The following is a 12,905-nucleotide window of genomic DNA, read 5'->3' on the forward strand; positions in this document are numbered from 1 at the left end:
ATAGCTTGAAGTTAAAAACTCATATTGCTGATAGTGAAAAATAGATGCTAGTCACCCAGATGCTGATTTGAAGTCAGCCCAGATATATGGAAGTCCCAGGGGTCTTTCTATAAATACCTAAGGCCATGTGTTCTCATATCACTGGAAAATCATCAGCTTCTATTCTGCCTCATCTCCTTGGAAAAGCTTGACACTTAGCATGTGGTCAGGATACTGCTTCCTATTAACCTAAAGACGAAGGGCCATATCCTTGAGTTAGGCTGAGCTCCACATCCAAATGGTTACTGGAGGGCAAATTCAGAAGAGACTCGTGAAGGTAACTGCATCCACTTATTGCTTATGCATAGCCATATTCTAGCCCCTCACATCTCTTTGGCTCAGGAATGGTCCCAGACAGCTATCTATACCCTCCACCTGCATTGAAGATTCACCACTATATAGAATGGCCCATAACCTGCCCCTCTTCTATTCAGCGAGCCAAAGCCTGAACCCTTTACTATTACTCATATTTACGGAACTCATTAGGATAATGACTGAAACTAGTATGGCTGAAGATCTCACAATGGGCCCAGTGGGAACAACTGTATGAGCAAGTAGAGGACAAAATAAAATTGGCTCAATAATTCAGATAATATCATTAGTGCCATTATATTATATCTGGATGAAACAAAATACCAGCGTACTTTTATTTGGGAGATTAGTATTTTCACCCTCAGGAGTTGAATCTTACTCACACTTACACTAGCACAGTGCTCTCAGTAGAGATGCACTAGCAGAATCTGTCCTTAATAGAAGAGGAAGATTAATCCAGGGGGTAAAACAAAGAACTGGGTTTACCATAAATCCTGGTTCGGTCATTTTAGGCAGGTCACTTAACCTTACCTCATGCCTTGATTTTCCAGCTGTAAAATGTGTAATAGCATTACCCTACCTCCCCAAGCTGAAGGCAATATCCGCTGGTGCCTAGCTACTACAGTATTGAGTGCCTTTGTCTCATGGCCCAAAGTTTAAAGCTCTTTCTTCTTCAAAACATGCAGTTTTGTTGGTGAATAATTAGCAAGGGAATCTTCTCCTTCACCAGATCTCTGAGTGCTTATTAAGGGAGCTGTGCTAAAGCTTCTGAACTGGTTAATCCCTCCATTCATGCTTACCTCTGCTTGACTTTCCCTGTCTAGCTCTTGTGTCACATAGATGTTTCCTGCTGGGTCAATTGAAAAAAGACCCTGAGGGAAATTGTCTTTCAGAGAGTAATGGACTTCTTTGCTGTTCCAGTGAACCTGGAATCAAGGGAACAAACATTCACACAAAGAAGCAGCACACCAAGTTCCAAGGAACAACAATAGCAGCAATATTGAAATACAGTTGTTTCATCGACAAAAAGTGCACCGAGGACGTGAGTTGGTCCCAGTGAACACCTGATCATCACCTAAAGCCACCAGCACAATAATGAATACCTGGTACCTTTGTTAGCATCCGCAGAAGAGATAGGAGAGTGACTAGACATAGAAAATGTACAACCCTCCCACCTTTAAACTCATCCATTCGGTTCAGTGCAAAGTGGGGTAGTTTTGTACTGTTGCCGCCCCTGTTTTTATCTGTTTGGATAATGAACAGAGAATGCTTTTCTGTGGCTGTATCAGCCCAGCACATTTCACAAATACCAAATTCATCTTTTCAAGAAGGTAGATATAGGGGTGAGAATTGGAGAAACCAGCACTGTTCTGACCTTCTAGCTCAAGTATGGTAGCTACAGCTGCCATTAGAGCAGATGTAGCTAACAATCAAGCTAATGAAGTTTGCCACAAAAAACTTACGTATATTTATATTATCTGAAAATGCTAGAGATGTGGTTTGCTACTACAGCATGACTCAAAAATACTGGGCTGTAGTCTCATTTCTGTCAAACTCATGGTATGTCCATTAACAAGCCACTTATAGCTTGATTTTTTTTTCCAAACTGAGCATCTTCTTTTGAATCTAATTGAGGCTGTAAGTGCACATCACTCCTGAATGTCAGGCCATCATTAATGCCTGTGCTACGGTTCCTGTAAAATGGACAACGTTCTTGCTTACCTTCTGCCTGCAAAGCTTGAATGCTTGTTTATGACCGTGTTTTGAGTCCCTTCAGTAAAATGCATTTTAAGATCAAACTGAGATTCTGGCTGCTGACAAGAGATTCCAAATACCCGCCGTATCCCAGCCAGAAACAGTTGTATAAATTAAACTCAAAATGGCTAATAATGTTTCAATTGCTAGCCAAAAATAACTTAAACTGAAACTTTGGGACAGACTTCCTTTAAGTTACATAGAATAATCTGTATATTCTAACAGCCAAAACAAAATCAAATCAGCAAAAGGTTTGCCTGATATACTTTGCCAAAGCAAAAGTTTAATCATTTTCAGATTGATTTAAATCCAAAATTAAATTACTAGAGCTAAAAATACCTACAACATTGCACTGGTGAAAAGCAATAAACAATTTTAAGGGAGTTGTTATAAGGGCAGGTGAACAAGCAAACTCAGAGAAAATTATAACTGCATTTTTTACTGTTGCCATGGAAATGTTGTAGCTACAAACACTTGTGTTTAGACTGTGCAGCCTGGGTGAAATATAGCCTGTCATTTGTTTTTACAAGGCATAAACCCTTTCAGCTCCATGGGTGCAAAACAGTTCCTAACAAGGAGAAAGTAGAAGGTAACTGTTATAAATGGGATGTGTGTAATACTTCATCGGGTCTCAAAATAACAGAAGCCATTACGGAGGCCTCATTCTAATTTAAACATCTGCGTTGTTTATGTTAGCGCTAATGTGTTTCTTGGGTGACTTTGTTTAGATTTGGTGCCTCTTAAGCCATATGACAGTATTCCCAAACTATGCAGATGCAGTCACGTGAGTGAAAAGCTCCCTTACTGCACTACTTGACTTGCCACAAGGGACAGAGTGCAATCTGTGCGCTATGTTTAAAATAAGAACGTTATTTTAAGCAGCCTTTTTTATTTCCTCTCCATCCTCTCATTCCTGAGGGATTCCCCTTGGAGTTCCAGTAAACAGAACAACAGCAGGTTTCTGTACATTAGACTACTCCGTCTGTCTGCTATTGCTGGAATAGGGAGAGCTTTACCGGCAAGTCAGGCAGGTCTGGACAAAAAAAGCAGGGACAATCCAGCAATATGAGAGCTTTCTCTTTGTAGGGGGGATGAATGGAAAGTCTGGTATTGAATTGTAAGACTCAATGACATAAATAAATAGAAACTTTAGCCTGTGAAACAGGAGTGTGAGTGTTTTTAATACTACAAAATGGATGAAACACGTTTATCAGCCCTCACTTAAGAGCATGTAGCAATAATGCTTCTTGCACTCCCACTTAAAATCAGCCTGCTTTTTCGAGCATCCAGACTACTGCAACCTGCTATTAATATAAAAATTACAGACCATGCCTGTGCTTCTTCAGGTGCATATGTGAGCAGAGTACTAATGGAAGAGGACATTCGTGTGTCTAAAGTAAGCCTAAGAGTTTGTAGGATCAAAGCCCAGCTTATGACTTCTCTGAAAGAGCTGAAAGACCTGTGCAAACGCTGCTGTCCTGAGTCTCCTGTTTTTGCAAACTGCCCTCTTCACTCACCTGTGAAATGATTTTTGGATAGGTCACATTCAGGTTTTCTTGAAGGAGGACAGGGCTTGGGGCTATCCAAGTGTTCTCCACAATTGTAATTTCCACTGTTGCTAGGGCACGATACCCCAGAGACTGATTCCCCAGATCTTTGACTTGCACAATTAGCTGATAATTGCTGACCTCAGATGAGTTTAATAAAGAGCTACCTACAAAATAAGAGAACCTTATCAACCATAGTTTTACATACCACTTTTGCAGACCTTGTAACACCTCCCAAGGAAGAGAGATGCACATTTCCTGCATGTTCCCTGTGGCCATATCTTCCAGGAGGGCACAAGTGAAGGAAAAACAGGGAGTTGTAATATGGGAAAAACTATCCATTTTGTTCAAGTCATGGCTTTGACCTACATTTGCTACCACTTACCTGTGATATGTTGAACAAATTTCCCAGGACAAACTGACTTGTGCTGCATGCAATATAGCAGGTGACATCTTGTTGCTGGAAATATAGAAAAGCACCACCCTCTTCCCCTCTGATTGGGCCCATCTACATAATGTGCCAGCTTACCCTATGTGCACTATTCTGTTCTTTGGCCTGCTGACTACAGGCTCAGCTTTACGGATGCTGTGCCTTATAATGAAACTGCTTATAGTGCAGTGAAGGTCCATTCTGTTAGAAATGTATTGCAGATACATTATGAACAAAACTAAAATTAACCTCTCCTTAAACCTATAGGCCTCGTTTCACCTGAACCCTTTTTGTTTTGGGGTCCTTGCTGGGTTGGACTGGCGTATTTTAACTGATAACTTTAAACAGAGCACTTATATAAGTGAAGCAAATGATTCCCGGCTCCCTGCTGTCCTGCCAGTTGGTCCCGATGTTTCCCGAGCGTTCCAGTGACCTCTAGTCTTTATCTACAATGGAAACAAGTGCTCTCTTAAGAGATGAACCATGACTATTTTTTAAGGCAGCTCTTGAACCCGTCTCTCATGGAAACATTTAGTGTTACTATCTTAGCCTTGGGTTTGCCTTCAAGTGCACTTTAGATACTGTAGCAACTGATATCTAGTATTTGAAAATGTAATAAGAAATGCAATAAGTAACATCAAAGACCAATTTCTGACCACAGGACTTGCCTTTGCACACCTAACCTTACTTCATGCCTATAGCAGTACCATGCATAAGGGACTAATTAATCATTGCACCTCCATTGTAATGTAGACATAAACATTTGTGTGCCTTTTTTTAATATCAGTGCATCTTTGCAGGGTATTGAAAGTCAGACTCCACTATTTTTTTCTGTTTTATCCTGTTGTTGTTTGCTAGATGCTATAGTTAATCCTTGTGTTTTGAGGAAATATTGCTCTACAAATATCTATTGGTTAATTAAAAATTAATTTAATTAAAATCATAAAATGCTGTCTTTGGTTGGACAGGTTTTTTGGCAACACGCGGCAATTATAACAAAAAGAAAAGTCTGTGACAGCAGATCCTTGTAAGATGACACTCATGTCCTTCTTTTGCTGTGATAGCATACATAGAAAAAAGCTCTGAAGCTGGATATGCTATTGTGGATGAGCAGGAGACATTTATCCCATTATACTTCTCTTCCCAACATTTAGTATCATTCCATTTTCTTCCAGGGTTTCTTATGAATGTTACTTTTCCTTTGAGTCAATTGGGAAGGACCCGACTGATACTAAATAATAGGCATAGTTTGTGCCATGAATCAAATCATGGGTTTCAGAAAATCTGTAGATTGATTTAATCCCTTACCCATTTGTACTGCCTTTATTAAGTTGCACTTTCTCAAGTGATCTATGGCTGTTGCATTCATATGGACATCCAGTACACAATGATGGCAGGTGCACAAAATGAACTTCAGAAAGACCTTTCATTACACAAGAAAACAATGACTACAACCTGTCATTATTGGTGATGCATGGCGTGGGTGTACACAAAGCTTCTGGCTGTATGTTTCAAGGATAACAATGTGCAAGTGCCCAGCTCCATTTTACTGTCTGCAGCTTCAGAAAAATCTGCTACAAAGTAAAACTTGGTTGCACACAGAAAAGATTGTAATTACAAGCCAGATAGAGAACTGAGACCGAATGGCTTCTTGCAGAATGATAGCAATGTCATTTGATGGCCCAAGTGAAAGGCGGTATGTCACCAACTGAGGGTGGGTATAGACATTACACTTAATCTGCTTTAAGCATGTACACTTAAAAATGGAAACAGAGTCTGCAGAAAACTTTTTCTTAAGATGTGGAAGGTAACAGTGACTCTTGGCTGGAGTGGGACATTGCACCCTGCCCCCAGAGGGCTGCCTGCTGCCTGGACAGGACTAATGTCCCCCTATCTCAGCAGTAGACAGGTCCAGGTCCCAGCTCCCCAACTGGGGCAGGGGACTTGGAAAGAGCTGCAGGGGAGGGGTAGGTCCCAGCCTCCTACCCTGAACTCACCCTGCTAGCTGCCCCACCAGCAGATCGGGCTAGGGTGCTGGGACCTGCCCCACCCCTGCAGCTCTTCCCAAGCCCTGTGCCTTGATCACCCCATCGGGACACAGGGCTGGGACCTGCCCCTGACTGGGACAGTTCTTAGCCCCCACTCCTCAATCGCAGTGTGGTGGCTGGAAAGCCTGTTCCCCACTCAGCTCCATGATCACTTGGAACAGGCTCCCCAGCCCCTGCCAGCAAGGAGCTCCCAGTACCAGCTTGGCAGTTGCGGGTCCAGTGCTGGGAGATCCCTATCTCCCACATCCAGCTCCGTGACAGTGAGGCCAGCACTGGGAGATGAGGATCCCCACCTCCTGGGCTCCCAATTGTGATGGTGAAGTGGAGGCTGGGAGATAAGGATCTCCTAGCCCTGACTCCCAAATCATGATCTCAGAGCAGGGGGCTAGGAGCTCCGTGCTGCCAGGACAAGGGGATATAATCCCTGTTTGGACTCCCCTGGCTGCAGGGAGCTCCTGGAGCAGGGAACGATCTCCCACTCCCTGCTGGCCAGCTGACCGGGAGCAGCTTTGCTCCCAGTCAGGCATTTACACGAACGCTACTGCGCAATGACTAATCACAAGTCAATTTGTTACTTGCATTTGCTCTTGTGCACTACACTACTGCCCAGTAAAGCATCTCCTATAGATGCACTCAGTAAGTTTAAAATGAACAAAAGGAAGTTTTTTTTTCACATACATGTAATTAAGGTGTGGAACTCATTGCCCCCAGATGTCGTGGAAGCCGGTAGTTTAGCTAGATTCAAAAATGGGATTGGATAAATTCCTAGAAGAAAGAGGCATCAGTAGCTGTTGTGCCTGGGAGTTAGGGATACACCCTCTGAATTAGAACTTCATAGACCTTAAATGCAAGTGAGAGAGGAACAGTGGGGAAAAACACCCTAGTCATACACAGTTCACTCTCCCTTTCAGCATCTGCTCTCAGCCGCTGTGTGGACCTATGGTCTGACCCAGAAAATGGCAATTCTTATGTTCTTATGTAACCCACTTCTGTTGGTTTAAGCTTTCAGAACCATAATTATTCAAATACTTCAGCACAAACAAGGCAAAACTTCAGAGCTGTCTCTTACCTTCTGCAGATAAAAAAACAGCTCCTGTCCTCGAGTTTATTTCGAACATGTTCTCTGAGGGTTGGCGTGGCGTTTGAGTGAGTATTTTATACTGTAAATCGGCATTTGGCGTGGAAGGGTCATCCAAATCAATGGCACTCACATGCATGAAAGATGTTCCTGGGTTTAGAAAGATTGCAGATTGGGTTTGGGTGGCACAACTATCTGTCTTAAAGCATCCTAATTCACCACGAAAAATACTTTCCATGGCAGCATTTCAATTCTCTTTCTGTAGCTAAACTCTTCACATCTGGAATAAATAAAACTCTGTGGTACCTATAGAGGTGTAATGTGTCACCTATTTTTTCAGTTGAAGGGGACAGATTACGTGTAGTGTAGCTAGCTTCCCTCATTGGTTTGTTTAACTTGGCTTTGGGTATTGATGCTAGTTTAATAGTTTCTCTTAGAAATATAAGTTGAGAATCTTACACCACTTGAGTTTTCAAATCCCACAGCTGCCTCAGATGCCTATTGCCGATGAGCCGTAACAAGAAATACTTTGCGGCTATGCAGCACCTTCTGAGGCATTCAAAGGTCTGTATAAATGGGGTGTTAAGCCTAACAACATCCCTCAGAGTCATCACCCTCATTTAATAGGCGTGCTAGAGACGTTGACTCTCATGATATCTGGTGTTTTTTCTTGAACCACCAACTGCTGAAGCTTTGTGATTAGGTGAGACTCTCACATTTCAGTGAAAAAAAAGAACATTTCTCTGGTTCACTGAGACCTCAGGACATCTTTAGAGCTTCAGCTGCAAGGTCATTTCTTCCTGAGTTCCTGTTGGTTTAGTCAAGGAGGCTGCCTCTTGGTTCAGCTATTGGAGATGCTGCTTACAAGCTGCATGGGTCTCGCTCTGGGAAAGTACAGGACAGAGAGAGCTCTTCACAGGTTAAGCTCACTTTAGCACCTGGCCACAAATTGGCAGGTCAGTGCTGGTGTAAGGGTGGGTGCAGATGGTCAGTGAGCTGCGTTGTGTGCCTTAGGGCAGAGTGGCAGCATGTGACAGGCTGACTTCGATGTGTACATATGCCCATCAGTACCACAGTTTACCATCCAGGTGCCAGGTCTGACAGAGGTGCAAAACTGAGACAAAATACAGGAGTATTTGGTAGAAATGTAAAGGACCTTTGTGTAGTCCCCTGCGCCATTTATGCCCTGATTTGGTACATTTACACTTGTTCTTCCCTGATGTAAATTACAGCAAAAGTCGCAAGGTAACAAAACTAGAGGTATTTGTGCTTTGCAGGAAAACACAGATACCCCACTTCTGAATCCTGTCCTGTCATGACTGAAGTCAGTGGTTCTAGGGATCCCTGTTCAGTGGCCTAACTAGGAGACAATGACTTTGCCTCTTCCAAGAACCAATTTGGGCCTAGCTTTAATGGGGCTATCATGACCATGGGCAGAACTGGGATTTTGAAAAAATCTGCAGGGTGCAGATGGTGTGCTATGTCATCACATATAATGCAACAAGCATTTTTTCTCCAGGTGAAAAGAAATTAGTAATAAGCTAGGGACCTTGGGCTGTATTATTCAGTTTAAGCTAAAAGCAAAAACAAATATAATTTTATTAGAACATGCATTAATTTACTATATCGTATATTATGTAGAAACCCCCCCTACAACAAACTAGTTAAAAATGTTGTTTCTTGCATCCTGTTGTCATTAGAATTAAATCTACATTTCATAAAACAAAATCTAGCCTTGAGCATGTTGACAGTGCAATGTTTCACTGAAAGTTATTTCCATACCTGAGTTGATGTTCACCTGAATGAATGTTTCCATACTGAGTTAACTTTTTTGGCTAGAGTTAAAAACAACCTGCAGGGCTATGAAATAAAAGCAGCAAACAAAGAGAAGGATTGAAGAAGAGAAGATAGCTTGATTAGTGGAATGGCAAGACTTAAAAAAGGAGAGAGGGTCATTAACATCTCTTGAACGAAGAGTTTAGAAAGAGCAGGTTTCATAGTTTCGTAGTTTCTAGGGTCGGAAGGGACCTGAGCAGATCATCTAGTCCAACCCCCTGCCATGGCAGGAAGAGCACTGGGGTCAAATGACCCCAATAAGGTGGTCCTCTAACCTCCTCTTAAAAACCCCCAGGGTGGGAGCCTGCACCACCTCACATGGAAGCTGGTTCCAGACCCTAGCCGCCCTGACCATGAAGTAGCGCCTCCTGATGTCCAACTTAAACCTTCCCTCCGCCAGCTTGTGACTGTTGTTCCTGGTCACTCCTTGCGGCGCTCGGGGGAACAGGGACTCCCCCAGCGCCTGCTGATCCCCCCAAACCAGTTTATAACAGGCCACAAGATCCCCCCTCAGCCTTCTCTTTTGAAGGCTGAACAGGTTCAGGTCCCGCAACCTTTCCTCATAGGACCTACCCTGCTGTCCCTTGATCATACGAGTGGCCCTCCTCTGGACCCTCTCGATGCTGTCCACATCCCTCTTAAAGTGCGGCGCCCAGAACTGGACGCAGTACTCCAGCTGCGGCCTGACCAGTGCCGCATAGAGGGGGAGGATCACCTCCTTGGACCTGCTCGAGATGCATCTGTGGATGCACGACAAGGTGCAGTTGGCCTTCCTAGCCGCCTCCCCACATTGCCGACTCATGTTCATCTTGGAGTCAATAATGACTCCCAGATCCTTTTCCACCTCCGTGCTGACAAGAGGGGAGTTCCCCAGCCTGTATGTGTGGTGCCGATTGTTCCTCCCCAGGTGCATCACCTTACACTTGTCTGTGTTAAACCCCATCCTATTCTCCTCCGCCCATCCTTGTAACCTATCTAGGTCCAACTGTAGCCTGTTGCTCCCCTCTATTGTGCCCACATCCCCCCACATCTTAGTGTCATCAGCAAACTTGAACAGGGTGCTTTGCACCCCCTCATCCAAATCACTGATGAAGATGTTGAACAGGGCGGGCCCAAGGACCGAGCCCTGTGGGACCCCACTTCCCACGTCCTTCCAGGTCGAGAAGGACCCATCCACTACCACCCTCTGGGTGCGACTCTCTAACCAGTTGGCGACCCATTGGACTGTGTGGGTGTCTACGCCACAGTCCCCCAGCTTCCTAATGAGAATGGGGTGAGAGACAGTATCAAAAGCCTTCCTGAAGTCTAGGAAAACTATATCCACTGCCACCCCTGCATCCAATGATTTAGTGACCTGGTCGTAAAAGGCCACCAGGTTGGTCTGACAGGACCTGCCGCTGATGAACCCGTGCTGGTTGCCCCTGAGCAACCAGCACGAGGTTGATGATAATGACCCATGAAGTCAGCTGAGTTCCTCCCTGCTGTCAGAGTAGAAATGCTGCAGGCATTGCTAGGAAGTTTGTTTTAAACTTTGGGTGGAGTAGGAATCAAAGTGGGGTATGAGTATACCACTGCCCTCCTTCCTCCCAGATCCTGGTTTATGCCAGCTGAGGGTTTACCTGTTCAGTGAATTCTTGTTGCAGTGACCATATGTAATCTTTCCATTGAGTAAGTGAATAGCATGTTGCATAATCAATCTTTCAGGTGAAAAACATGTTTGGAATATCTTTGGAAAAAATAATCTCTGCCATATGTATTTGGGTGTTCTCTCCTTCCTTTTCCATCCTGAATAGGTATGTAATGTTGTTAGGGTGTTTGTAGATGACACTTTGAAATGGCTTTAAAGCAGGTTAAATGCCTTTTGCACTGCTTTAATGGCATTGCTGTTTGCACGTTCGGTGGTGTATTGTGCATTAATTCCAGCTGCTGTAGCACATTTGGTGGTATAATGCACCTTAAATTAAAAAAAAACACCGCTTCAATTTAGGGAGAATTAGACCTTTGTGTCATGTACATATGCCCTTCAGCACTACAGCTTTGGTGTTCCATGTTAGAGGCTGTTGCCTTTAAGCAGTGTAAAGCAAAGTAAAACTATGTCCTGCCTTTGTTTTACACTAGTTTAACTGGCATGTTGCAAAAATAGCAGGGAGTAAGTATTAGTTTGCAGATCACACAATCAGGTGCTATTCACAACATGCTAATTTAACAGTTTCATCACGCTCACTTTGCATGAAAGCACACATAGGGTTTGATCCACATAAAATGGCGAAGCACCTGCCCACTAAACCTTCCAGTAGCTGGTTTGTGGTATGGCTTCCTTCCCTGATGAATAATCTAAGATAATCTTCCAGTCACATCTTTTCCAAGAATTGAGTGTAGTGAACACTCATCAACCCCCCTCCAGGAGATTCCAGGAGATGAGTGTAGTGAGTATGCTGTATTCCTATAACTGCATATGCTGTATTCCGGTTACTAGAGTGGGGAAATCTCTCCCCAAATAAGGGTTAAAGTTTGGAATAATAATCAGAAAGTAGAATCAGAAAAACCTGTTAGGTTAAATGCCAGTAATATTATTCAGATTGCAGCAGTACATTTCTCTGCCTGTTTTTTTTCCCTTGGTCCTCGAGTTTTTTGACAAATTGTAGCAAATGACAAGTGCCCATTAAAACTCATTTAGCCTTCACACTACGAAACCTTTTGTTGCTGTGACACGAGGTTACTTTCACCTCTGACAGCCTTATGGAAATGCACGGCAAACCTTTTATAACAGTCTACAATACAAAGAATGTTGCTGTCAAGAGCCTCCTCCTGGGATATGACGCAAAGCAGCATGACCAATGCAACCCAAATGAAAGCAGTTGCACTTAAGGCAACTACAGATTTTAGATAGAAGGAACTGCAGGTCTTTAATTAAAGGCTTTATCCTTTACACCTGTTTTACACCTCTATAAATCAGTGGCATTCAGTGAGTTACTCAAAGAGTTTACAGCCATGTAAGAGGAGAATGAGGCCTGAATGGACCTGGCTTTCTGTTCTCTCTCACCTTGTGTCCTGACTGACACCTCTGTTGGCATAAAAATACTACAAATGTTGTGTGGGGGCTTTTTATGTGCCTTTTTTAACTCACTTACCCTGCAGGACCAATTAGTGAGAAATCAGCCTCCATATTTAACTTTACCCCTCCTCTAGTAGATGCAGACAAGAATAGGAGGTTTTTAAAAATGTTTTAGCCAATGTGTTACAACTTTACTGCAGAAAGGATGAGGTGTATTTTAACATGCTCACAAGTAAAGGTGACCTGCAGACTGTTCCTTTAGGTGTTTTTAATATGTTAAAAAACAACTTGTTCTATCATCACTTTCTATCTTAGAACAAGTTAGTAAGAATGTGTTACGACCATGCTCTGAAACACCACCTTTTAATGCTAGTTGAGACAAACCCTCACATGCTGAGAGTCTTAAAGTAGAGGCGGCATCACTCCTGCTTCAGGTGCCCTTGGACATTTGTAGAGTGGCGCAGGTGGCAGCAAGAGTCTAGTACACATCCTAAAGCCACTCTTGTGCCCAGTAGAGATACTGGGCTAAATCATGCTTTCACCAGTTTATGCACTGTTGCTATTCCATTGTATCCTGGCATATTGCTTGGAAGGTAACTCATTCCACTGCTGTTCCTGACTTTCAAGGGTAGATCTTCAAGGAAACTTTTCACCATGTTTGTGGTAGCAGCCATTTGTGATCCTGATTTAGGTTAATGTGAGGAGATCGCTTAACCAAGACAAACATTCTGATTCTCGATATGAAAAGTCCCGAAACTACATCTGGTACCATTACAAAAAAAATCTCTTTATGACTTTATACTCA

The 12,905-nt window shown here is 43.2% G+C and overlaps 1 protein-coding gene across 3 annotated transcripts in view; it reads right to left on the minus strand.

Annotated features, from left to right (window-relative positions):
• Nucleotides 1-12,905, minus strand: part of CDH16 (cadherin 16) — a 127,551-nt gene that overhangs the window by 59,903 nt on the left and 54,743 nt on the right. For all 3 annotated transcript variants that reach the window (XM_019505556.1, XM_019505557.1, XM_019505555.1), the window contains exons 6-8: nucleotides 7,201-7,359; nucleotides 3,624-3,820; nucleotides 1,152-1,277 (exon numbers count right to left, since the gene is read on the minus strand). In XM_019505556.1, the coding sequence (XP_019361101.1) occupies nucleotides 1,152-1,277; nucleotides 3,624-3,820; nucleotides 7,201-7,359 (482 nt within the window). The remainder of the gene's footprint in view (nucleotides 1-1,151; nucleotides 1,278-3,623; nucleotides 3,821-7,200; nucleotides 7,360-12,905) is intronic.

The sequence above is a fragment of the Gavialis gangeticus genome, unplaced genomic scaffold (assembly GCF_001723915.1).
Source record: "Gavialis gangeticus isolate Ggan-Ray unplaced genomic scaffold, GavGan_comp1, whole genome shotgun sequence".
Taxonomy (NCBI): Eukaryota; Metazoa; Chordata; order Crocodylia; family Gavialidae; genus Gavialis; species Gavialis gangeticus.